Source organism: Trachurus japonicus, chromosome 5 (genome assembly GCF_045865225.1).
Source record: "Trachurus japonicus isolate A0001 chromosome 5, Traja_1.0".
In the NCBI taxonomy this organism is placed as follows: domain Eukaryota; kingdom Metazoa; phylum Chordata; class Actinopteri; order Carangiformes; family Carangidae; genus Trachurus; species Trachurus japonicus.
Window position 1 is genome coordinate 1,264,634 of NC_140911.1, and position 23,636 is coordinate 1,288,269.

General features: G+C 41.2%; 1 protein-coding gene across 1 annotated transcript in view; it reads left to right on the plus strand.

The window, feature by feature from the left end:
- Positions 1–20,027: 20,027 nt before the first annotated feature.
- Positions 20,028–23,636, plus strand: part of rad18 (RAD18 E3 ubiquitin protein ligase) — a 50,987-nt gene continuing 47,378 nt past the window's right edge. Inside the window, exons 1-4 of the mRNA XM_085775528.1 lie at positions 20,028–20,186; positions 21,907–21,985; positions 22,687–22,748; positions 22,861–22,931. Coding sequence (XP_085631654.1) covers positions 20,136–20,186; positions 21,907–21,985; positions 22,687–22,748; positions 22,861–22,931 — 263 coding nt within the window. The 5' untranslated portion in view covers positions 20,028–20,135. The remainder of the gene's footprint in view (positions 20,187–21,906; positions 21,986–22,686; positions 22,749–22,860; positions 22,932–23,636) is intronic.

Consider the following 23,636-nt stretch of genomic DNA (forward strand, 5'->3'; position numbering starts at 1 on the left):
TCCAAAACACTTTCGTGGACAAGTTGTGAGCTGCACATTCACCACGCTATGAGATAATAATGGAACGTTATGAGACAGAGCCATTTTCGAGGTAAATACAGAGACTGCTTGATGAAAAACTGTCCCTGAAGGCAACGCGCATCAGCGGTTTTGCATGAATTTCCCTCTAAAACAACTCTGTGTGGTAACGTTGTGTTATTATCTCATAGCGTGGTGAATGTGCAGCTCACAACTTGTCCACCAGAGCGTTGTGGAGTTGTTGGATTGTGTATTTGATGAGTTTGATGAGAGAAATCCCATAATGAGCCTCCATAGCATAGCCCTGAGCAGCCTGCTGCTCTGCTCCGCTGTTCTAAAAATAGCTTGCACCGACAATTAAAGGTAACGAACCTACTGCTATGACTATAGGGATTATCGCAATAGGCCAATTTGCCAAAATGTTGAACTATCCCTTTAAGTCAGAAAATAATTAGTCAGAAAAACAGAAATAATTCCCCCGAAAAACAAACCAAAAAGTAAATTACTCAAGTGAATGTGATACACTTCCATAAGATCCTGTCCGTCCTCCCCGGGTCAACGCTACAGGATCTCTGGTGTGTTTGTGCACATGTTGGTGAACAGAGCAGCAGCAGCAGCAGCATCATGTGAAACACATGTGAACAGCTCAGTTACACTAAACTCCGTGTTTCAATCCACATCAAAGTTCTGCTCATGTTTCACAAAGAGAAGCTGAAGGCGATCATGTGACCTGGTGTTTCCTCTCTGACCCTCAGACGCAGCGAGTCCGTTCACACTCCAGGATGTTTTCAGTGAATCCACAGAGGATTCATGTTTCTGTTGAGACACGCTCACATGGTTTTACTTCATCTGTTCGCTTGTCTGTTTCCTCCTTCATCTCAACAATCTGTCTTTCTGACAGCATGACTCACATTTCACAAGTGGTGAAGGACAGCATTGTGATATTTTGTGTATAATACTGTATTGATATATGAATGCCAGGTATTGAGCTTTTATTATGCAATATGGAAATATGAATTCACGTTTTTAGTTCTAGTGAAACTAGAAGAGTTTTGATCTTGGAAAACTTTTCCTCTCAGGACATAATAAAGGTGATAAATACGATCTCACAGAACGTCTAAAATGGCAGTAATATCCTGCCAGTGAATCCCGTCTTTACAGTTTACATCATGGTGAAGGGAGAAGCCAGAAACACTGAGCTCAGACTCATTGGTTGTTTGGTTAAATTGGTTGGTTGGTTGTTTTTTTGTTTTGTTAGGGTTAGGGTTAGCTTGGTTGGTTTTACTTCATCTGTTGGTTTGTGTCTCCGTCTGTTTCCTCCTTCATCTCAACAATCTGTCAAGTCTTTGTGACAGCATGACTCACATTTCACAAGTGGTGAAGGACAGCATTGTGATATTTTGTGAATAATACTGTATTGATATATGAATGCCAGGTATTGAGCTTTTATTATGTAAAATGGAAATATGAATTCACATTTTTAGTTCTAGTGTTTTGATCTTGGGAAACTTTTCCTCTCAGGACATAATAAAGGTGATAAATACGATCTCACAGAACGTCTAAAATGGCAGTAATATCCTGCCACATCCTGAGTGAATCCCGTCTTTACAGTTTAAGCTACATCATGGTGAAGGGAGAAGCCAGAAACACTGAGCTCAGACTCGTCAGTGGAGAAAAGACACGGCTTCACTTCTGCCAGTTCAACTTTTAAAGTAAAAGATATTTGCATGTTCCAAGGTCCTCGGAGTTAAAATGAGAGAGTGGGAGAAAATGTGAAGGAATTTTTAAACAAGATAAAGAACGAGTCTGAAAACACAGAGGCTATTATTCAGAGCAGAGTATTACTGGTGTGTGTGTGTGTGTGTGTGTGGACTCGGAGCGCGTCTGGGGGAATCTTCAAGGTTTTACCGGGTGGTGAAGTGTGTCTGCTTTTAATTTGATTGGAGCAGCGACACAGAGAAACCACAGGACGGTGGAGATGTTGTGTTGAGTCAGAGCTCCGATGCTCCGATGCTCCAGACGATTCATTAGCCGAGTCCCTGACTGGACGGTCCAGGGATATAATCTATATCAGGACGGAGTGAACCAAAAGAAAGAAGAAAAAAAGAAAAAAGGGGGAGGAGGAAGGAAAAAAAGAGTTGAATAAACAGAAACTGGATGATTTGTTCAGTCTGAAAATCCTCCGACACAGAATCAGTCAAACATCAGAGAAGAGACCTGGTAACACAACTCTGCAGCGTCTCAGAGTGTAATTACTGCTGGATGCCATCAAACCTGCCCAGTTTCCACAGTGTGTGTGTGTGTGTGTGTGTGTGTGTGTGTGTGTGTCCCACTCCAGTGAAATCTCCTCCTAGAACAGACTGTAAGTCCATTCTACATGATTCATAGGCTAGGGGTGTACTACAGCCAGTGCACTAGCTATTTGTATTCGGTTTCAGATTCTGGCTTTAAAAAAAACTTCGGATTTGTATTCGTATTCGGGAAGAAACCGGAAGTGGGCGCACTGACTTCAGCCAAAGATCCTCTATTTACCAAGATACCCCATGAGCGGCTGCTCCAATGATAGAAATGGTTTCACAGGAGGCAGGCTGTAGTCTATGTCTTGCTCTTCATTCATCATGATGCACAGTATTTCTACTGTATCGATATGTTTACATTTTCAATTGTGATGCAGATGTGTTGCGATACTCAATGTAATTATAACATTGGTTTCTGTTCTAATTGTGCATTACCTCCTAATAAAAATATTAACAAAAAAAAAAGAAATGGTTTCACTTCCTGTCTCTCTAAATGGGCGTGGCCAACCGTCACCACCTCGTCTGTGAACGTGTGTGTGGATTTATACAGTTTGTAGGTAGATGAAAGTGAGATATTTATATTTTCTTATGATAACATTAAATATTTACACTACTAACAGTCATATTTAGCATGATGAAAATAATTTAAATCATTTTCACGGGAGTTCGCGGCCGTTTGTTTGACGTTGCCTAGGAGATCTGTGGCCAAATCTCACGAGAGTGTGTCGTAGAGACAGAGACAGGTCTGGAACAAAGTGGATTTTCTCCTGAAAATTCCGTCTGAAAATTGCCATTTTGGTGTCAAACTGTTCAGAAGAGATGTGGCTTGTGAAAAATGAGTCCAACATTTACTTCAGTGACTGTGGGGAGAAAGGACAGACCATAATCTGTGTTCACGTTAAATTTTCCCATTGGAGTCAATACACTCAAGGCTGCTGCCAGTCTCCTAAAAAGGCCGTGCAGAAGCCTAGTGACATCATACATGACTCGTCATGGAAGGTCTTGGTTTATAAACCGTCTTTGCTTCAGCCGAGCTAGTGCTACGCCAAGCTAGCCAGCTAACTTCTGCTTAAGCTCTGGGCTAACAAGAACGGGAATAAAATAATTTAATGGTGCAGCTCTTCTAGACTTTCCAAACGTAATCAGACTGAATGGATAAAACTCTGGTAGTGAAACGAGTTGTTTCGCAGGGGTTGTGACACGTTTTATAGCCGCTAGCTTCTTTTCCCATTATCGTCTATGACAGAGGTCTTCAACAGGGGGTCCGCGACCCCTAGGGGGTCCGCGGAGGTACTGCAGGGGGGTCGCGAAAGTTTTGGTTGAGGGAAAAAAAAATATGAAAAAAGATCCATTGTGAATATAGGGATGTTCCCTGCTGCTGAACATCAGATTTTTACATAAAAGTCCTTTGTTTTCCTATAATATAGGTGTCAGGCGAGCCTTTGTATTGTATCTGATACACGGCGCACCCTCTCTCCCTCTCTCTCTCTCGCTCACTCCCCCCCACCCCCCTCTAAAATCAGCCCGATGGCGAGCGCGCGCGCGCACACACACACACACCACTGGTGCTGTGACACTCGGGCCCTGAACCGTCGGCTACACAACGATGGGACTTTATGTTTTCATTCTCCATACTCACTCGTTAATTAACAGCACACACTCATACGATGGTGACATTAACGCGCGCCGCCACGTCTGCTCATAGCGCAGCAACAATGAAGCAGCGTCAGGCCGTCACTGAAACGCTCCGTGGAACCGAGACATGACACGGCGGGCCCGGTGTAAATGTTCCCAGAATCCGGTGACCGCGGCGCTGACGAGTGGGGGTGAGTCACGAGTCTTGGTAGAGCACGGCCGCTGCAGCGACCCTCCGACTGTCCCATTGCTGCGTGTCAATCCCCCCTCTCACTTTCTCTCCGCGCCCCCGTCTCTCTCCAGCTGCCCTTTCAAAATAAATGCATAAAAATCCAGAGGAAAAAAACAAAGTAGGGGAAACGCTTTGTTTTCTCTGTCTTTTTATGGTTTAGTAATTCCTCCATTGGTGCAGTAGCAGCGTTCAGTTACCACGAGCGTAGTTGTGACCTGTTGTGATCATAGATGGCATGGCATATATTTTTTATGTAAGTCCCTTCGAAATATAAAGAGTTCCATGACCAGCCAAACTCCTAAAAAAAAGCACCAGGGTCGTTGCTAGGAATCCTGGGCCCGCTGAAAGTATACTAAAGTGGGCCCCTGCCCCCTGACTTTTCCACTTTTTTTCATAGACTACATATCTATTATCATTTCTTATTTAGCCTACTTTGTTTTGATGCTAATGCAGCATTACTATGAGTATCAGTCAGGGTCTTATGCAGAATAATTCAGTCATACAAAGCTTAGACTACTGGGGTTTTTTGTGGGCCCCACTGGGCGCTGGACCCCCAGAGTTATCATCACCTTTCTCCCCTATACAACGGCCCTGTATGGCACTACAGGACCAGTTAAATATAAAACACAATTTTATACAATATATATATAAGTAGGGGGTCCCCGCTCCATCTCTCCATCAGTTTGGGGGTCCTTGGCCTGGAAAACGTTGAAGACCCCTGGTCTATGAGGAAAATGCTAAGTTGTTGAACGGTGACCCTGGAAGTATCGGTGAGCACTTCCTGTCTACTGTAATGCAATGCATGCAGGGAGTTGCTGTTTCTTAGCAACCCTCACGTGAACTAGACCAGAGCCAGTCTATTGACGAGCCTTGCCACTCTCCATGAGCCCCATTGTATCGAACTTGGTTGCAGTTCCACCAGAATTCCACTAGGAGTGATCGCAGAATGAATGGGGCCCTATGGAGCTAGAAGGCTACATTTGTCCCTTTCACCTGGTAATAGTCGAAAAATCGCCAATACTGTTGTATTTTCTGCAAGATCAATATGGATTATAGGTTAAAAGTGAAATTGTTGAGAAGTTTTGTCCTTTCGATTTCCTACAGGTTGGGCTGTTGTTGCCCATAAAACGCTAGCATTCTGCTAATGAATGCTGATTGGTCAGTGACGGACTTGCGGACTTGCGACTATTTACGACCAGAGATCCCACCTGATGACATCTGAAGACAAAATAGCTGTAAAAACGATGAAAAGCTGTTTAATCCCTGCTGTAACGCTGTTATTATGCACTTTATTAACTTTTAATATTTTTTCAAGCGAGAAAGTAACTGTTTAGACCTTCAATAATTCTTTTTAGGAAACAAATGTTGGTCTCATTGATGAAATCTAACAATTGTAGCAGTAGCTTTAGTTTGTTTGAATGAAAAGTGAAGCTTCATGTGTGTATTGGACAGAGAGCAGCGCTGCCTCGGGGCTCTGTAGCCTACTACGTTCACCACATTTACATCAATAAATAAATGTTTTACAATGAACCAATCGTCTGCATTAAATGTTTTTTTTTATTATGTTATATAACATAACGGTCCGCGGTTCCGTAGACGGGCTGGACGGGCTGTCATCGTGCTCTGAGGTGACTCAGAAATGACCGTAAAGCAGCACCTCTGGCTGTGACATCATCAAGTTTTTTTGAACAGCTTTTTAGAACAGAAAAGTGAACTTAAAAAATCCAATATTCAGCCAAGTGCATTTTATTGCTCCCCCCTTTTGAACAGGGTTCCTACAGCTTAAGCCAAGTTAAATTTAAGACTTTTTAAGACTTTTTTAAAGCCTCTTGAAATGAAATTTAAGACCGACTTCATAATAAACACAAATGCAGAAAAAAGAAGAAAAAAAACACCACATCTATTACATAGGGTTAGAGACAATTTGACCCACTTTCCTATGTGATCTAAGGTAAAGTGACTGCTACATGAACATTGGATTGTGTCACTTTCCAGCTGTCCTTTCAAAATAAATGCATAAAAAGTCTGAAAAAAAAAAAAACACTGACTCGGGAGCTGGTGGCGGTGAGAAATTTAGCGTTGACGGCCGCCACTAACTTCTCTATGTCGAAATGTTACCAATTATTTTGAGATTTGAGACTAATTACAACCATAAAATCCCACTCACCAAGTGTTAACACTTTTAAGACTTTTGAAAAATTGATTTAAGACATTTTAATGCCAATTAAGGCCTTGTTTTTAGATTAATGAATTCAATGCCTTTTAAGACTTTTTAAGGATCCGTAAGAACCCTGTTTGAAAATAATATTCAAATTACTTGACAAAAAATTATTTCCAGAGAAAAGTGGATTTTTAGGAGTGTATCCCCATTGACTCCCATTCATTCTGCACTCGCCTGCGAGCGCCCCCACATGGACAGAGACGTGAGAGTGACACTTCTCCTCAATATTAGAAATTCTCTGACTCTTTTTCTTTAGAAAAAAAATCCTGAATAATGAGGAGAAACTTCGGACAGCAAAACTATTCGGGGTCAAAGCGTCATTCGTGTACTTCCTAATACATATTCGGGTTCGGGTACACCCCTACAGTAGTGTGTGTGTGTGTGTGTGTCCAACTCCAGTGAAATCTCCTCCTAGAACAGACTGTAAGTCCATTCTACATGATTCATAGGCCTCGGTGTGTGTGTGTGTGTATGTGTGTGTGTGTGTGTGTGTGTCTACTGTGTGTGTCTACTGTGTGTGTCTACTGTGTGTGTGTTCATCACACTGTGGTCCAGCTGAGGTGTTTTGTCAGTGCAGCTCCACAGAATTCAGAGCACGAACTGAAGCCTTTTGTGATTTAATAAGTAAGAATAAATGAACCAGGGGGATGTCAGACACACACACACACACACACACACACACACACACACACACACACACACACACACACACACACACACACACACACACACACACACACCGACTCTAACAAGTGAGGGGATAGTTTCAATTTAAAGAAACAGGGAAGTGCAGAGCTGCATAATATAATCTGTGACTGTGAGTTCAATTCATCAGAACTAAACAAAACAAACTGAGAGACCTTGACATTTATCATTTCTCTGACGTCTCCTGCATTCTCTAAGGTGAGACACATCACAATGGAAATACCGACGGCTGGAAGAATCTGTAGCCTAGCTTTTTAGCTCGTTTTAGTCTGTTTTAGCCCTGGCACCACAAATTTCGTTGCACTTGTCTGTTGCAATGACAATAAAGGCTATTTGATTTGATGATCTAATAATAATAATTTCATCATCACAAAAAGCCGATGAGAACAGATGTACATGCCTCCTCCCGTGGTAAATAAACGCCAAACGAGTGGACCAATGGCAGTGGTCTGGTCTTCTGCAGGAAAACCCTCGTTAGCACGTTGTGTGTTGATGCTATGGAGACACTGAGAAATGGTTTAACTGGCCAGAGGCATCCGCTGCACCGGCAGCAGAAATCTAATTACTGCACATTAATGCCTCTGGACGTCCACATCCCAGCTCCAACACACACACACACACACCTCACACATAATCCCTATAGCAGTAGGTTTGTTACCTTTAATTGTCGGTGCAAGCTGTTTTTAGAAGTGGTAACGTTGTGTTATTATCTCATAGCGTGGTGAATGTGCAGCTCACAACTTGTCCACCAGAGCGTTGTGGAGTTGTTGGATTGTGTATTTGATGAGTTTGATGAGGGAAACCAAGAAATCCCATAATGAGCCTCCGTAGCGTAGCTCTGAGCAGCTCACGGCTCTGCTCCGCCGTTCTAAAAATTGCTTGCACCGACAATTAAAGGTAACAAACCTACTGCTATGACTATAGGGATTATGGTGATGGATCAATGACAAAATGTTGAACTATCCCTTTAAAGCTCCTGCAGCTGCTGCTGGTCACCAGACAGTCACATCCCAGGCAGGTGTGTCAGAGACTGATCTCCTTCTAATGAAGTCATCAATGTTTTATGAAGCGAGCCTCATTTCCCTCTGTGAGTTTAGAAACACTGCAGCAATCTGAGGTCATTTAAAATTAAAATCAGTTGTGAGACACAAACTCTCAACCGTCAGTCTGATTTTCTCCACCATGTTTGTGTGGCTGCATGGTGACGCATCAGAATCAGCCGTTAAAGAGGAACTCCTTAGTATTTCCACCTAAAAGAATAGTTCACCCAAAATTGAAATTTCCCTCCTTATCTCCTCCCCCTCATGTGGACTAAGGGCTGGGAGAAGTTTCAGAGTCCTCCGTGGCTTCTCTGACTTACAGGGGGTCTCGGCGTAGCAGTGCATGTCCATATGACGGTTGCAAATGGATACCAACTGTCTTCGTAACAAAAAGACACACCAAAAAACATCCAAATACCTCCATGCTGCTCGTATGTAATGTCCCTCTGGTATTGAAGCCCCGAGATGCGTCATATGGACATGCACTGCTACGCCGAGACCCCCTGTAACTCAGAGAAGCCACGGAGGACTCTGAAACTTCTCCCAGCCCTTAGTCCACACGAGGGGGAGGAGATAATGAGGGAAATTTCAATTTTGAGTGAACTATCCCTTTAACTCATGTGTCCCTTGTCTCCAGCTCCAGAGTCCTAGTTCTGGTTAAACCAATTCCTTGTACTTCAACTTTGCGTCGGGCCGAACAACGCCCCTTAGAGTGGTATAATGAGCATAGACCACGGACTGGAGTGATAGCTTTTATAAAATGGTTACCAATAATGACAACATGAAAGAGGGATACGCAATCAATTTCATGTAGTTTTATTCAAGCAGAATAAAAAGCTGTTCCCAGCTGTCCAGACGTTAGCTCCAAGTAGCTCTGCATCTGGTCTGGTAGTATAATGAGCATATACCACGGCCTGCAGTGATATATTGCTTAACAGTAATGCACCAAATTATTACATTATCTCCATAAAAAAGTGCAACACCCACAATGTGTAATAACTGATGCAAAATGTAACAACTTATTACAAAATGCGGCAAAGTTTATTACATATTGCGTTCAAGATTTTGTCCTCTCTCTGTCCCTCCTGTCTCTTCTCCTCCACAGCTGATGATGATGATGTATCTGACTGAGGTTTTCTGTGGGGAGTCACTTTGTCCTGCTGCTGGTACAGATCACCAGATAAAACACAGTTTCACAATGAAAGAGCAGGTTGGCGTTCACACTCCATTTAGTTTCCATGTAATGAAAGGAGATGTTGAACTGTGCCTCCTCTAAACTCAGTTAATCAAAGATATTCACCTGACAATATTTTAGAATAATGTGAAATTGACTCAGAGCTTCTGTCACCAGTTAAACTGTCGACTACAGCAAAATTAAGAAAGTTTCTGTTTCCACATTCGTCTGTATTAGTGAGTAAAGTCTGGTTTTCACAGAGGTTTTAAAGGGATAGTTCAACATTTTGCCAAATTGGCCCATTGCCATAATCCCTATAGTCATAGCAGTAGGTTCGTTACCTTTAATTGTCGGTGCAAGCTGTTTTTAGAACGGCGGAGCAGAGCCGTGAGCTGCTCAGAGCTACGCTACGGAGGCTCATTATGGGATTTCTTGGTTTCCCTCATCATCAAACTCATCAAATACACAATCCAACAACTCCACAACGCTCTGGTGGACAAGTTGTGAGCTGCACATTCACCACGCTATGAGATAATAACACAACGTTACCACACAGAGTTGTTTCAGAGGGAAATACAGAGACTGTTGATGAAAAACTGTCCCTGAAGGCAACGCGCATCAGCGGTTTTGCATGAATTTCCCTCTAAAGCAGCTCACGGCTCTGCTCCGCCGTTCTAAAAATAGCTTGCACCGACAATTAAAGGTAACGAACCTTCTGCTATGACTGTAGGGATTATGGCAATGGGCCAGTTTGACAAAATGTTGAACTATCCCTTTAATGTTGACTGGTTTACACTCTTCTCCTCACCTGGACCCATCTGAGCTTCACCTGACTGAGTCACAGTTCATTCTCTCTCTTCAGAAAGGAAACGGTGACATGATGAATCAGATTTCTGTAAATGTCAACGATGCTTCATATTGACTCATCATATTGATTTTCTCAGTCTGAATGCAGCGCTTTACGATACCAATAATTCCTTTTTTATAATATCAATTTTGAGATTAAATGTTGTTTCCAGTCTATTCAGCGTTTAAATCAATTTAACTTCAACAAACTTTCTCAATTATCCGCTGCTTCTACCTGTACGTGACTCAGCTGTATTAACAGTGTGACGTAGACGTTCATGTCAAAGCGTTTTCCAGCTGCAGGACAAGATGTTGTGATTACTCAACGATGCATGACATGAGATGTGGAGAGATGAGACCTCAGACCATTAGTAACTATGAGAACTTCAAAACAGCTGTAACAGCCAGTAGCATCATGTGTTTTCCAGTGGTTGGGCGCCTTGGAACGGGTCATAATAGCACATTTTTCATGCTTAACACTCGCTGCCATGCAGGATCACCGGTGTCCTTATCGGCCAAGACAGGGAGCAGCAGGGCTGTCACGGCAACCACACCACAAATAAATCAGCTGCTATGGAATAGATGGAATACCCATTTTCCACGCTCAGGTTTCCTGGTTGGACTCGCAGTCAGATTTAACAGAGTTTAAATCTGGAGGAGCTGCTGCTGCACCGATTCGTCAGAGGAAGAAACACAAACATCTGGAAAAGTCTGAAGCTTCAGATCGACACGGTGCACGGCTGCAGAAGATCTCTTCACCTTCAGCCGTACGACTGAGTTCAGCTCAGAAAGGGTCAAACTGTGGGGCGTCGTTTAGCTCAGTGGATATAGTCTAGAGATGCACCGATCAATCGTCCGCCGATTAAAAAGGCCGGTTTTATATCCAATCGGCCCCAATCGGTGACCGGCCGCTCACTGACCTAATTTCCGAGAAGCGGGCATTTTCATTTCGACGTCCAGATCCTCTGCAGCCGGCTCGCGACCTGCAGCGATCGTTTCGGCGTCTGGTCTATTTTGTGCACGAGCCGCCAGCGATCGCGTCAATCTCAGCAGGAAGTCACACAAAGAAACACGAGAGAATCTCTTTCAAAATAAATAAATTTTCAAAATAAAACACCGCGACTGACAAATACGTGAGGCCAAAGTGTGTACGTTTGTAGCCTATTTGTGTTTATTAATCTAAACAGAGCGCGCACACACACACACACACACACACACACACACACACACACTTATAGACTCTCACTCTATTTCTTATTTGTGATGTTTTATTCTTGAAAAGGGGGTTATGATAGCATCATATAGCCTACCACTAGTTGTGGTTTAAATTGCAGTTATATAAGCTAAATGTTGTCTGGGAGAGGGGTAGCTACTTGCATTAAATTTGGGAAAGGACACTCAAGCCAGACAAATGATGTCTATTGTATGATTATAATTATTTCTTATATAGAAAATCGGTATCGGAAAAACGGGTTTTGGCAGGTCAGACCTCCTTAAAAACCGGAAATCGGTATCGGCCAAGAATTTTGCATCTCTAATATAGTCCTCGCTGCAGTGTCCCTGGTTCGATTCCACCTTCCTCTGCTGCATGTCATTCCCCCTCTCTCTGACCCTCTACAGCTATCCTATCCTATCAACTAACGGCATAAAAGCCCCCAAAAATACTTTAAAAAGTCAAACTGTGTGAAAATAAAAGGAACAAATGTAAAGTTCACAGTGAGTCATATATTGTTCTATTGTTGTTTAGAATTACATAAATTCATTGATTTCTTTATTTCAGACCCAAGGGGATCCATATCGCCATAAAAGCACAATAAATAAAGTTTTTGTTTAACTGTTTTGTAGAATTTTGTTTAATTCCTCAAACAATTAAAGCAAATGTGTTTGGATGAGTTAAGTTCAACTGTTGTTATTATTAGATAGAGTAAAATGTAATAGAATAGAATAGAGTAATCCATGTGCCTGCATGCTCTGCTTTATTGAGTCAGTCTGTTTTATGTATTTGTGCTGTGCATGTTTCTATGTTTGTGCTTTTGTTCTGCATGACTGTGACTGTTTAGTGTTTAATAATGTTTGTTTGCTGTCTACTGTACATTGTCCTTGATTATATTTTATTAAATTTTTTATCTCATTTTATTGTTTGCATGTATTTTTTGTACCTTCTTCCTCTTATATTGTGTTTTAGGATGACACTGGAACATCTGTGCAGTGTTTATTGATGTGCACTGTCCCTGCTAAATAAACTAATAAACAGAAAAAGAATAGAATAGAATTTATCCTGGGAAATTCAGTTTTCCAGCTCCCATTATTACACACATTAGGCTTTTCATTCATTCAACACGTTCATTAATTAGTTAAAAGTCAGGGACAGAAACAGCATACAGGATACGATCATATCATTCATAACAACTTAATATCTATCCAGCATTTATCATTTATTTTCATGGCACTGCCTCATGTCTATTTGCACAGTACAGTCTGGCTGCTTTACTTTATTAATTTTATTTTATTTAACTTTTTTGTATTAGTTTTATTCTTATTATTCTCAACTCATTGTTCAGCTGTTGTTTGTAGCGCTCCTCTCAGTAGTCATGTTGATGAGGGCAGGGCTTTTGGGTTCTTTAAGATATTAAGATATTTTAACTATTATCTTGGATTTCTTTTTAAAGTAAATGCTTTTTAACCTACCTATGAATTCACCTTTGCTAAGTTACAGTTTTAATAAAGATTTTTAAACCAAATGTGTTTCTATACAGTATGTCTCTCAGAATGAAATGATTCCCTAGGTGAGTAATAAAGTAACACAATACAAGGTTTTAGAAAAATATGTCTCAATGATTTACTTAAAGCAGAAGTAAGCGGTCCGGTCGTTTTCGCTAATGCTGCGTTCCAGGCAGGCTTTTGAAATCGTAAATTACAGCTTCAAGTCACAACTTACGACTTTGTAGCGTTCCAGGCAACCCACTCGTGTTTCTCCGACCTGTTTTACCTGTGAAAGTCACTATAACGGCCACTCGTAACTTCTGACCTGTGAACTCGTACCAGATCGAACTGGTACCACTTCACAGGTCGGAAAAATACAAGTTTCCTTGAACGCACCATAACAGTCCTCGTCCCTACGTCACCACATTCACGGCGTTCCTTGGCTGCACACACAGCCCTGCATGCCGTTCTCTCTCCTCATTGGATAAAAACTGTAGGATACGATAAATGTTTTCTCCTGGGCTCAGAGCAGAGCAGAGTGACTGACAGACCCGTGTTTCAGACCAAACACTCTATAGAAGTGATTGCTGTCGGAAGATATAACTATTTAAGACTTATATTAACACAAATATATCACTTACTTCTGCTTTAATAAGGAAATGACAATGATATAGATATAGATATTTTTATATTTCAATGACTCATGTCAATCACAACTGTTTTTTTTTTTTACAATTCAACAAATCATTTTCCAATCCTCCTGTAGGCTAATTATGTAAATGTAGTTATTCTGTTATCTACTGGTCCTCTGTCTTTATGGACTCTAATGTTAATTGTTGTATTGTTTTGGGGACTACGGATGTAATTTAGCACATGTGCTAAATCAGGTGTTTTTACAGTGGGTACTCTAGTACTCACTGTCCATTAATATGCATTGTCCCGACTAAATAAACAAAGTAGAGTAAATAAGTATTATTTCAAGTGAAATATGAAAATGAAATAAAAATATGAATGTTATTTTGTAAAGGGACAACGAGGAGTTTCTATTTGGTTATAAAAAAGTCTGATATTAATGTGGATGAATCTCCGTTACCACTTGTTAATGGTCCATTTTAGATAAATCTATGGTTTTGTCTCTATGGTTATTTTGTTATTATTAGTGGTGGTGGAAATGCTGGGCGAGCCGACCAGCGTTTCTTTACTTTCGGTTTCGTGGCGAGTCATGAGAATAACGCCGCAGAATCTCTGTTTATGGTGGGAACTACGACGGTATGTGATCATCTTCCAACCTCTGACTTTAATTCTTGATGAATGAAAACATGAGTCTGTCTTGCGCCGGTCAAAGAATTTCACGGTGCGGAGGCTCAGAAATGTAGTGTGGAAACACTTCGCTTTAACAAAACTCCTCATTGTCCCTTTAAACCTTTAAAATAAAATGTCCCTTTTTTTCCAGGAAAATAGTAGCCTACTGTAAATGAATTCTCCCTCTTTTTTAAGAAAAACACTATACCCTATATAAATGCATAAACCTCAATATAAACACTTTTAACCCTAAAATGGATTAATTCAGAAAAGCTCCGTTTACCACTTCAAAGTCACCTAAACACAATTTGTGGGTCCACACACACTTTAATGCACTGTTACTAAAGCAGGCAACTAAACTTATTATAAACTATAAAGTACCGCAGCAGGCCTGATGCGGTGCTCGTGTTCGCTGTGGCCCATAATGTTGCGTTCAAGACAACTCGGAAGTCGGAAAAAAAATGAGCTCCGAGTTGTAAAAAATGAATTGAACGGCGTCGAACTCTGAAATTACAGGTGGGAAACTCGGCTATCATATCAGAGCTCCGACTTTCCTACTTGACGTCACGACAACATCAAAACATGGCCGCCCTCGTCTTAAACGGTTTGTCATTTTAGTCAATTTAGACATTTGAAGTTATTTGTTGAGGTTTATGCATATTTTAGTGTATTATTGCAGTAGCCTATATGAAATATGTTTATATTAAGCTGTGATTGTTGTATGGTGTGAAATTGCGGTTCCTCGTATGTAACAGAAATAAGGTTTAACTGTTATCAAGGCTGTAACATTATATGTGCACTCATCTGCAGCGTCTCCTCTCCTCCAGAATAAACATCATTTACTGCTGCATTGATTTTTACTGTTCAGCTATGAGCCACAATACGACAAACTTCCTTCAGGTATCCAGGTTTTTTTTTTCTTCCAAGTTCCTGCAGCGTGAACGCAATAATGTCGGAAGTCGGAAATTTCCGAGTTGGGAATTACGACCTCCGAGTTGTTATGAACGCAGCATAAATGACTGCTTCACTCGTCAGCAAGCAAACAAAATGAATGAATAATACCTGAGTTAATGTTTCTGTCTCGTCCTTCCTCCAACAGTCACAGGTGCAGCTCAGCATCCCATCAGCATCTCAACACGTTGCTCCATCGGTTTCTCTTTTCTCCTCCACGAAGCCAGAAAACTCCTGAGTGAAGTCCTGGTTGCTCCGCGCTCTGTCTGGGTCTCTTCTCTGTCTTCAGGTGGAAAACAGCAGCTAAAACACTCAAACTGTTTAACTGAGGGAGTCAAACTTTAACTAGAAAATGTCTGTCCACTGGTAATGACAGGGTTGCCAACTTTTGGGAGGGCTGGAGTGAGATTCTGTTGGCGGGGGGGGGGGGGTGCTGTCTATAATAATAATAATAATAATAATAATAATAGTAATGTTTATTGTAGTTTTTCTCTCTGTCTCTCTCTCTCTCTCTCTCTCTCTCTCTCTCTCACACACACACACACACACACACACACACACACACACACACACGCACACACACTATACCTGCAAACTGAGTAGGCTAGAGGTGTAATAGGTGACAAAATATATCCCTCTAGGGGGGTCTGGGGGCACCCCCCCAGAAAAAAATTGTGATTTTAACATGTATTTGAAGCATTCTGGTGTACTCTGAGAAGAAAATAAAGGGAAAACACAACATTTGCTTCAGATAAGAGAGAAAAAAGCAGATCTGTGGTTCCTATCATTGTATGGCTGGAGTGTATGAAACTGGTCTAGTGGGGAGCTGTGGCTTTTGGCCTGGACCAGCCTATTGAGCCTATTAATATATGAAAGGACAGAACAGACACGTCCTGTGATTTTCAGTCTTCTACTACAGCCTGATGATACAAGTCAGGTCCTGAAATGTGTGTTTCTCTTCTGTAATAAACATTCTACATACCCATTCAGAGTTTGCAGGTATAGCACACGTGCATGCGCAGTTGCGCACACACGTACACACAGACGTACACACATACACACACACACACACACACACACACACACACACACACACACACACACACACACACCTGTTGCTGCGCTGTCTCTCTCTCCTCTGCTCTCTGGACTGAGCTGCCTGGCTGTACTTTTGTGCTACCCAGTCTGCATCTTGATTTTATAGTTTTCAACGGACTGGCCCAACAGCCCGACCGCAGGCGTCAGTTCGAGCCGCGTTCAGTCCGAAAACATAACTCAGTCAGGTCAGGTTGTGTTTCGGGCTTCGCTCTCTCCCTCTTTTTTTTGGCCATCGGATTCGGACCAAGTCGGGTCCAGGCTTCAGCACCGTGCCGCTGTTGGTGGAGGGGGGGGGGGGGTCGCGGATCGACAACTCCCCGTCCTACTGTGCTGTGATCACAGGCCTGAGCAGCCGTCCAATCGACACGCGGATAAGCATCGCGCACACCAATCAGAGAGCCTATTGATGAGTGCCAAAGCTTGCTTAAAATTTTTTTTTTTTTTTTTTCCAAATCGCTTGATTTTGGCGTGAGAATTGTTTGAGTGGCGTGAGAGCGTGAGACAGGACCTAAAAGCGTGTGACACACGCCAGATGCGTGAGAGTTGGCAACCCTGTAATGAACCGACTCGGGCCGAGCGGTAGCATTAGCATTAGCATTAGCAGTAGCACAAAACGTAAACAGTCTTTGAACTTCGTGTAGAAATTCCTCCCGTTCCTCGACACGCAGCTCGTCTCTCTTCTCACTGGTGGTCGTTCAAACAATCATAAGACACAAGTTACACACTGGTTTGTGTACTACTACTTCACAACTTAACTCTGAAAATCTCTGTGTTAGCGTCACTCATTAGCTTCTCTCTTTAGCTCCCGGCTAGCCTCTCTCTCCTGGCCTGTGTCTCACTCTCTCTGGTCTGGGCAGAAACACCTGAGACCTGACCATCCGGCCGATCGTTATTAACCCCATAGATGCTGGTTTAGACAGTTTGCAGAAATAGGCCTACATTATCTCTAAATTAAACAATAAACTATGACGGAGTATTAGGGCCACATTGACAAATAAAAAAAAACTTTGAGAATAAAGTCGTAAATTTATGACTTTATTCTCGTAATGTTATGACTTTTTTCTTGTATGAAATGTACGACTTTATTCTCGTAAATTTATGACGTAATTCTCGAAGTCTGTGTTGTTTTTTCTCAATGTGTCCCTAATACTCATCGTAATAAACATATAATAATATTTTAACATTTTATCATAACGTTTTAAATGAATTTCAATCACACTTTTTATATGTTTTTTAATACTAAATGATAAAGCATCACTTATTCCTCATGTTTTTAACCGGGTTACATGTCGTTGTACGTCTTTTATATGAACATTGGAGACCTGCAAACTGGAGTACATGCTATGCAGCATACTTGGCCAGTAAATCCCATTCTGATTCTGATCATATTACAGGCTACTAAAATTAAATAAATAAATAGGCTAAATAGGGAGCAGTCATCATGAATAACATGATACTGATAGCATAGATTTAAAAAAAATTAAAAAAAATCTTTGTCAACATGGGAATCAAATCCACGACTTCGAGGTCAAAAAAGAGCTGAACCAACAGACACGTGATCATCTTTCTATAAGCACTGATATTGAGGAGCTGTAACCACATTAATTCACCTGTGTGTGTGAGAGAGAGAGAGAGAGAAAAAGAGAGGAATTAGAATACGAATACCAATTACTTTATTAATCCCCAAAGGGAAATGAATTTGTCTGTCAGCTCATCACCATTCAAGGTGCCATGAAGTCCAGAACGACCTCCACCATCTTCAGCGCTCATCGTCTCTCCACCACATCCCCAGTGAGTCCATCAGGGAAACATGACTGAAGTCTTCTGATGCCATTAAAGGTGCCTCAGGATGTTTAGTCTGTATCCTAGCAACAACCTCATGGAGAACGTCAGATGGAATTTCAGCCGTTGCCATGGGTGGGATGTACACTTGTTACGATTTGGAAAAAAAATGTCTACTTTCTGAATGTTCACCCATATATCCAGCTCATCATCAGTTGGGCAGAGAGTTGATATTTCCCATGATGACTGATGGCAGAAGAGGTACAGAACGTCTCCACCTCAAAGCCTTCGTCTGTGCACCAACATTTTAAACTTAAAACATATAAAAACCAATGAAAACTGACTAACTGCAATGCATTTCAATGGACGTGGAAGCAGAGAATGTCCGAGTGTATGGGCTAGCTATGTGATTGGCTCATCGCGTTTGGGGGCGTGGCTTAGCCATAGGTCAATGCACACCCATTATAATCTCAACATTTCTCCAAGAATGATCATGGTCATTGAACAGGGATTAATCAAAATCTATAATACCTATTGAAACATGGATTAATACACCGATAGACGGGACTTGTGTGTACATTTTAAAGTTTAAATGGAGTCTCTAGGTGAGAGTATGTCGGAGCAGTAGACGGTTGAATAACTCCAATAATTAGCCTACTCTTTTCAACATTTTTTGGCTTGTCCCATTCACTTCAATGCAATTTTTTCCTCCACAGTTTTTCGTGACGTAATTTGTATTCTATAGAAAGAAATTAGGAATGAGGACATATGTTACCATGTCACGTGACCATTTTGAATTTACAAGCTACGGGTTGCCATGGGCGACAGTGGTGCTTAGACCGAGTATAGACAGGAAAGAGCCGTATAAATCAAGATGAAAGATGAAAAAACTGATAAGGCGGCGGCGAAAGCAAGGGATTCCTACGTACAGGGGAAAAATGTGACCGCTAAGCAAAGGTATTTGAAAGAGATCCAAGATATAGACCCCTACGAGCTACCTGCGTGCTGATCTTTTTTCCATTTTGGAAAACCAAAATAATGCACTCCATTGTCTCTATGTTTGCTATGCCAATCGTGGCGCTTAAAGTGATAGTTCACCCAAAATTGAAATTTCCCTCATTATCTCCTCCCCCTCATGTGGACTAAGGGCTGGGAGAAGTTTCAGAGTCCTCCGTGGCTTCTCTGAGTTACAGGGGGTCTCGGCGTAGCAGTGTATGTCCATATGACGGTTGCAAAACCAACTGTCAACAAAAAGACACACCAAAAAACATCCAAATACCTCCATGCTGCTCCTCGTATGTAATGTCCGTCTTGTAGCCTATTGAAGCCCCAAAATGCGAAATTGTCCCTAAAAAATTTAAATAGGTCTATATTTCAAGCTTGTTTGTAGCGGAAGCTCCTCTTCCCGATTCGTCCGTCCTCTTCCCGGTTTGTCCAAATTTGAGCCACGGATAACTCTGAAACTTCTCCCAGCCCATGAGGGTGAGATAATGAGTAAAATTTCAATTTTGGGTGAACTATCCCTTTAATCAAATACAATTTCATAATCAATCAATCAATCAATCAATCAATCAATCAATCAATCAATCAATTTGTTTATTTCGGGCATGTCACACATGGCCGAAAGGAAAAGCGGGAGAAGCATCATATCATGACTTTTCTGTTCATATAAAACATTTAGCCTATTTATGTAAATGTGGTGGTTTCTGTACATACAGAGCTCCAAGGCAGCACAGCTGTTCTATCTATCTATCTATCTATCTATCTATCTATCTATCTATCTATCTATCTATCTATCTATCTATCTATCTATCTATCTATCTATCTATCTATCTATCTATCTATCTATCTATCTATCTATCTATCTATCTATCTATCTATCTATCTATCTATCTATCTATCTATCTATCTATCTGGCCCTAAATATCCTAAATACCCTCACTGCTCCGCTTTGTTTACATCTCAGTCAACCACAAATCTGAATCAGTGCACCGGAAGTGGTCAGATGACGTAGTCTGCGTCGTGCGTCAGTTCGAGCGGGACTTTTGTTCAGAGAGCAGCGGATAAACAGCGGATAAACAGCAGATAAACGGTGTGTTAGCTGGTGGAGCTGCAGCTGTGTGTGTCCGTCATGTCTGTGCAGCTGGAGGAGGAGTTACCTGCTGCTCTCACCTGTCTCAAAGTAAGACTCAGCTTTTATTCACCGCTGTGGATGTAGCCGTTAGTTAGCTGTGTGGCTAATAACGCTGTGTGCTGCTGTTAGCGCTTAGCCCAGCTGTTAGCCGTTAGCCGTTAGCCGTTGGATAACAGGCAGACTTTACCTTTGTGTAACAACCAGGCTAACGGCTAACGGCTAACAACACACACTAAAACACACACATAACTGAACCAGGTGCTAAAGATGCTAACGCAACAGCAGCTAATCACAGCTACTCTCTAATGAGGTAACGTTACAGTAACAGTAATAGTAACGTGGTGGATGTAAACAACAGACTGAGGTTTATTTAAGGGAACATGGTTCACTAGACCCTGATCAAACTACAGGGCTCAGCAGGTTATTATGGGATGTGCGTTATTATGACAACAAGAGCAGTGACCTCAGGTAACCTCAGGTCGGATTTATTGTATTTTAATTAGGGACAGCTCATAATATTAATGGACATTGTAGAAATGTAAATATGCCCAGTGTTGTAAAACTCCATGTAGTTGAGTCTGGCAGTAGTTTGAACAAACTAGCCTATATTTCTAACCCTGGGGAAATGTAGTTTGTAGAACCAACGTTACAGCTAAAAAAAAAGTAGTTTTAGCAGCTACTTCTACTAATTATACCCATTTAGCTCAGCGTTAAATAAATCAACATGTGGAGGATATGAGACTAATAATAATAGGCTACATCTCCACAACACTGAATATGCCACAGATAATTTCCACCCGACACATAAGAAATATAACTCCATATATATGTGTTCCTTCATAGTTTAGATGTCTTCAGTTTGAATCTACAATGTAGAAAGTGATAAAAAATAAAGCAAAAACATTGAATTAAGAAGATGTGTCCAAATTGTTCACTGGTAATGTGCGTATAAAAATAAAGATAGTAGTTTGGTGGAGGATCTTTACATATTCACTGTACATCTGATCCATAATAAAGGCAGCTTAAAGTGTGTCCAAGCTAGAGCTGCAAGAATTAATTGATTAATGGAACAATAATCAATTATTAAATTAATTGTTGATAATCTAATAATCAGTTTGAGTAGTTTTTTTAAAGAAAAAAAGTCCAAATTCTCTGATTCCAGCTTCTTAAATGTGAATATTTCTGGTTTCTTTGTTCCTTTAAGACAATAAACTGAGTCTCTCTTTGGTTTGTGGACAAAACAAGACATTTGAGGACGATGTCGTCTGGTGGTTTGAGAAACACTGACTGATGTTTTTCAACATTTTATAACATTTTATTGACCAAACAACTAATCGATTAATCGTTTAAATAATCGACAGATTAATCGATAATGAAAATAATCGTTAGTTGCAGCTCTAATCCAAGCAAATTTCCGTCAGTACGATAAATGGTAATGTTTTGACAGTTAAATTCAACCTTTATTCCCACACTTTACAGCCTACCCATGACACGATACAAGTTTAGTCCATTAATTGTTAACATATGTAATTGTATTCAGTGAAATATTGTGTATTCTTCTATGTTAAATGACGGAAATGAGCTTGGACACACTTTATTTCAGCAGCTTGATTGAGCAGAAACTGTTTTTACTTCCAGTCTGTGTTGGTAGGTTTCATGTTGATGTTGATCATTGTGTCACTGCTGCATCTTCACCGTCTGTGTGTGTGTGTTGTGTGTTTTCTTGGTGTAACACACAGTTCAGTTCACTGCTCTCCTTCCTCTGCAGGATGTCGACACGCTGCTCCGCTGTCCAGTCTGTTTCGACTTCCTCAACATTTCCATGATGACCAAATGCTCTCACAACTGTAAGTCAGAAGAAGCCGAGCAGCTTTTCCTCGGCTGCCTTTGACCTGCTGCTAATTAACAATAGCTTCAACAAAGCTTTGTGTTATGTGACGCACAACAAACCACAGAATGAGTGACTAATTTATAAAAATGCAGTTGAGACTGGTTTAAAAACATACCAGTGGTGGTTTAGGAATGTAATTTAAAGCAGTAAGAGCTGAATGAACAGTCACTATTTATGTTAATGTAACCGGACCACAATGCACAGCTCCATTAATCTCCACTGAGAAAAGACTCAATACAAAGCTGCACGAAAAGAAACACACAATACAATGATGTGCAGAATGAAAACGTGTGTGTGTAGGAGTGTTTTGTTTTGGTAAATACAGTATGTGTGTGGGTTAGCTTTGGTGTCATTATCACCCTGAGGAAGACACACACACAGTGAGTTTCTCAGGATTAAACCTCCTACTCCGTCTCAGCTAGTTAATCTCAGTTTGTTGCGTCTTTGTGTCTGAGTCTCGTTGGTTTTTAAAGACTTTTCCCTGAAAATGTTCTGTTCTGTTTTCGTCGAGATATTCAAATCAGCAGCTGTGATTGAGCCACACTCTGTGAAATGAATGAGATCTTTTACATGAATTGTTCAGTGGTGATGAAAGGAAGCAGAATTATTTACCTCCTGCTTCACAGATAAATGTTGTTTGTGTTTCTATTTCTACAGTTTGCTCATTGTGCATCAGAAAGTTTCTCTGCTACAAGCCGCAGTGTCCAGTTTGCAACACTGTGAGTATGAACCGGTCTCTGTAAGGAGCTGTATTCACTGTCTTTATGAAGGATGCAGTTTTCCTCACATCTCACTTCTTCTTCCTCTTCTCCTCTTTCTTCTGTCTCTCAGCCGGCAACAGAACAAGATCTGAGAAACAACCGGTTACTGGACGACTTGGTGGTGAGCTTTAAGGCTGCAAGGTAAATACACAACCGTATAGGAGTCGTTTTAGATGTAAATTCATGCAAAACCGCTGATGTGCGACAGTTTTCCATCAACAGTCTCTGAATTTCCCTCTAAAACAACTCTGTGTGGTAACGTTGTGTTATTATCTCATAGCGTGGTGAATGTGCAGCTCACAACTTGTCCACCAGAGCGTTGTGGAGTTGTTGGATTGTGTATTTGATGAGTTTGATGAGGGAAACCAAGAAATCCCATAATGAGCCTCCGTAGCGTAGCTCTGAGCAGCTCACGGCTCTGCTCCGCCGTTCTAAAAATAGCTTGCACCGACAATTAACTCATTGAGTGCCGCGCTCCTTTCCAAAGTTTTAGTCAAGTGTACCGGCAAATTAGACCATATTTGACTTTTTATTTTAGAGCCATAGTGTATTCTATATTATTGCCACCAACACATACTGTAGCTCATTTGAAAGGTTTAACTTTATCCTTCAAATGGCCACAAACCGTTTGTTTCTACGTGCCTCCGTTCCTGAGAAAAGTCAAGCTAAACATGGCTGGGTTTCACCAAAATCCCTCCTTTTTTTCTAGAAAAGGAGATAGAGCGTCTTTTATGAAAGGTGCGCTGTTTGTGTCTGTCGCTCTTCTGACACTCGCATTTCTGGATCAAAGGGCTCGTATAAGATAAATATACACAACAATTGTTGTTCTATTCACAAAACCACCAT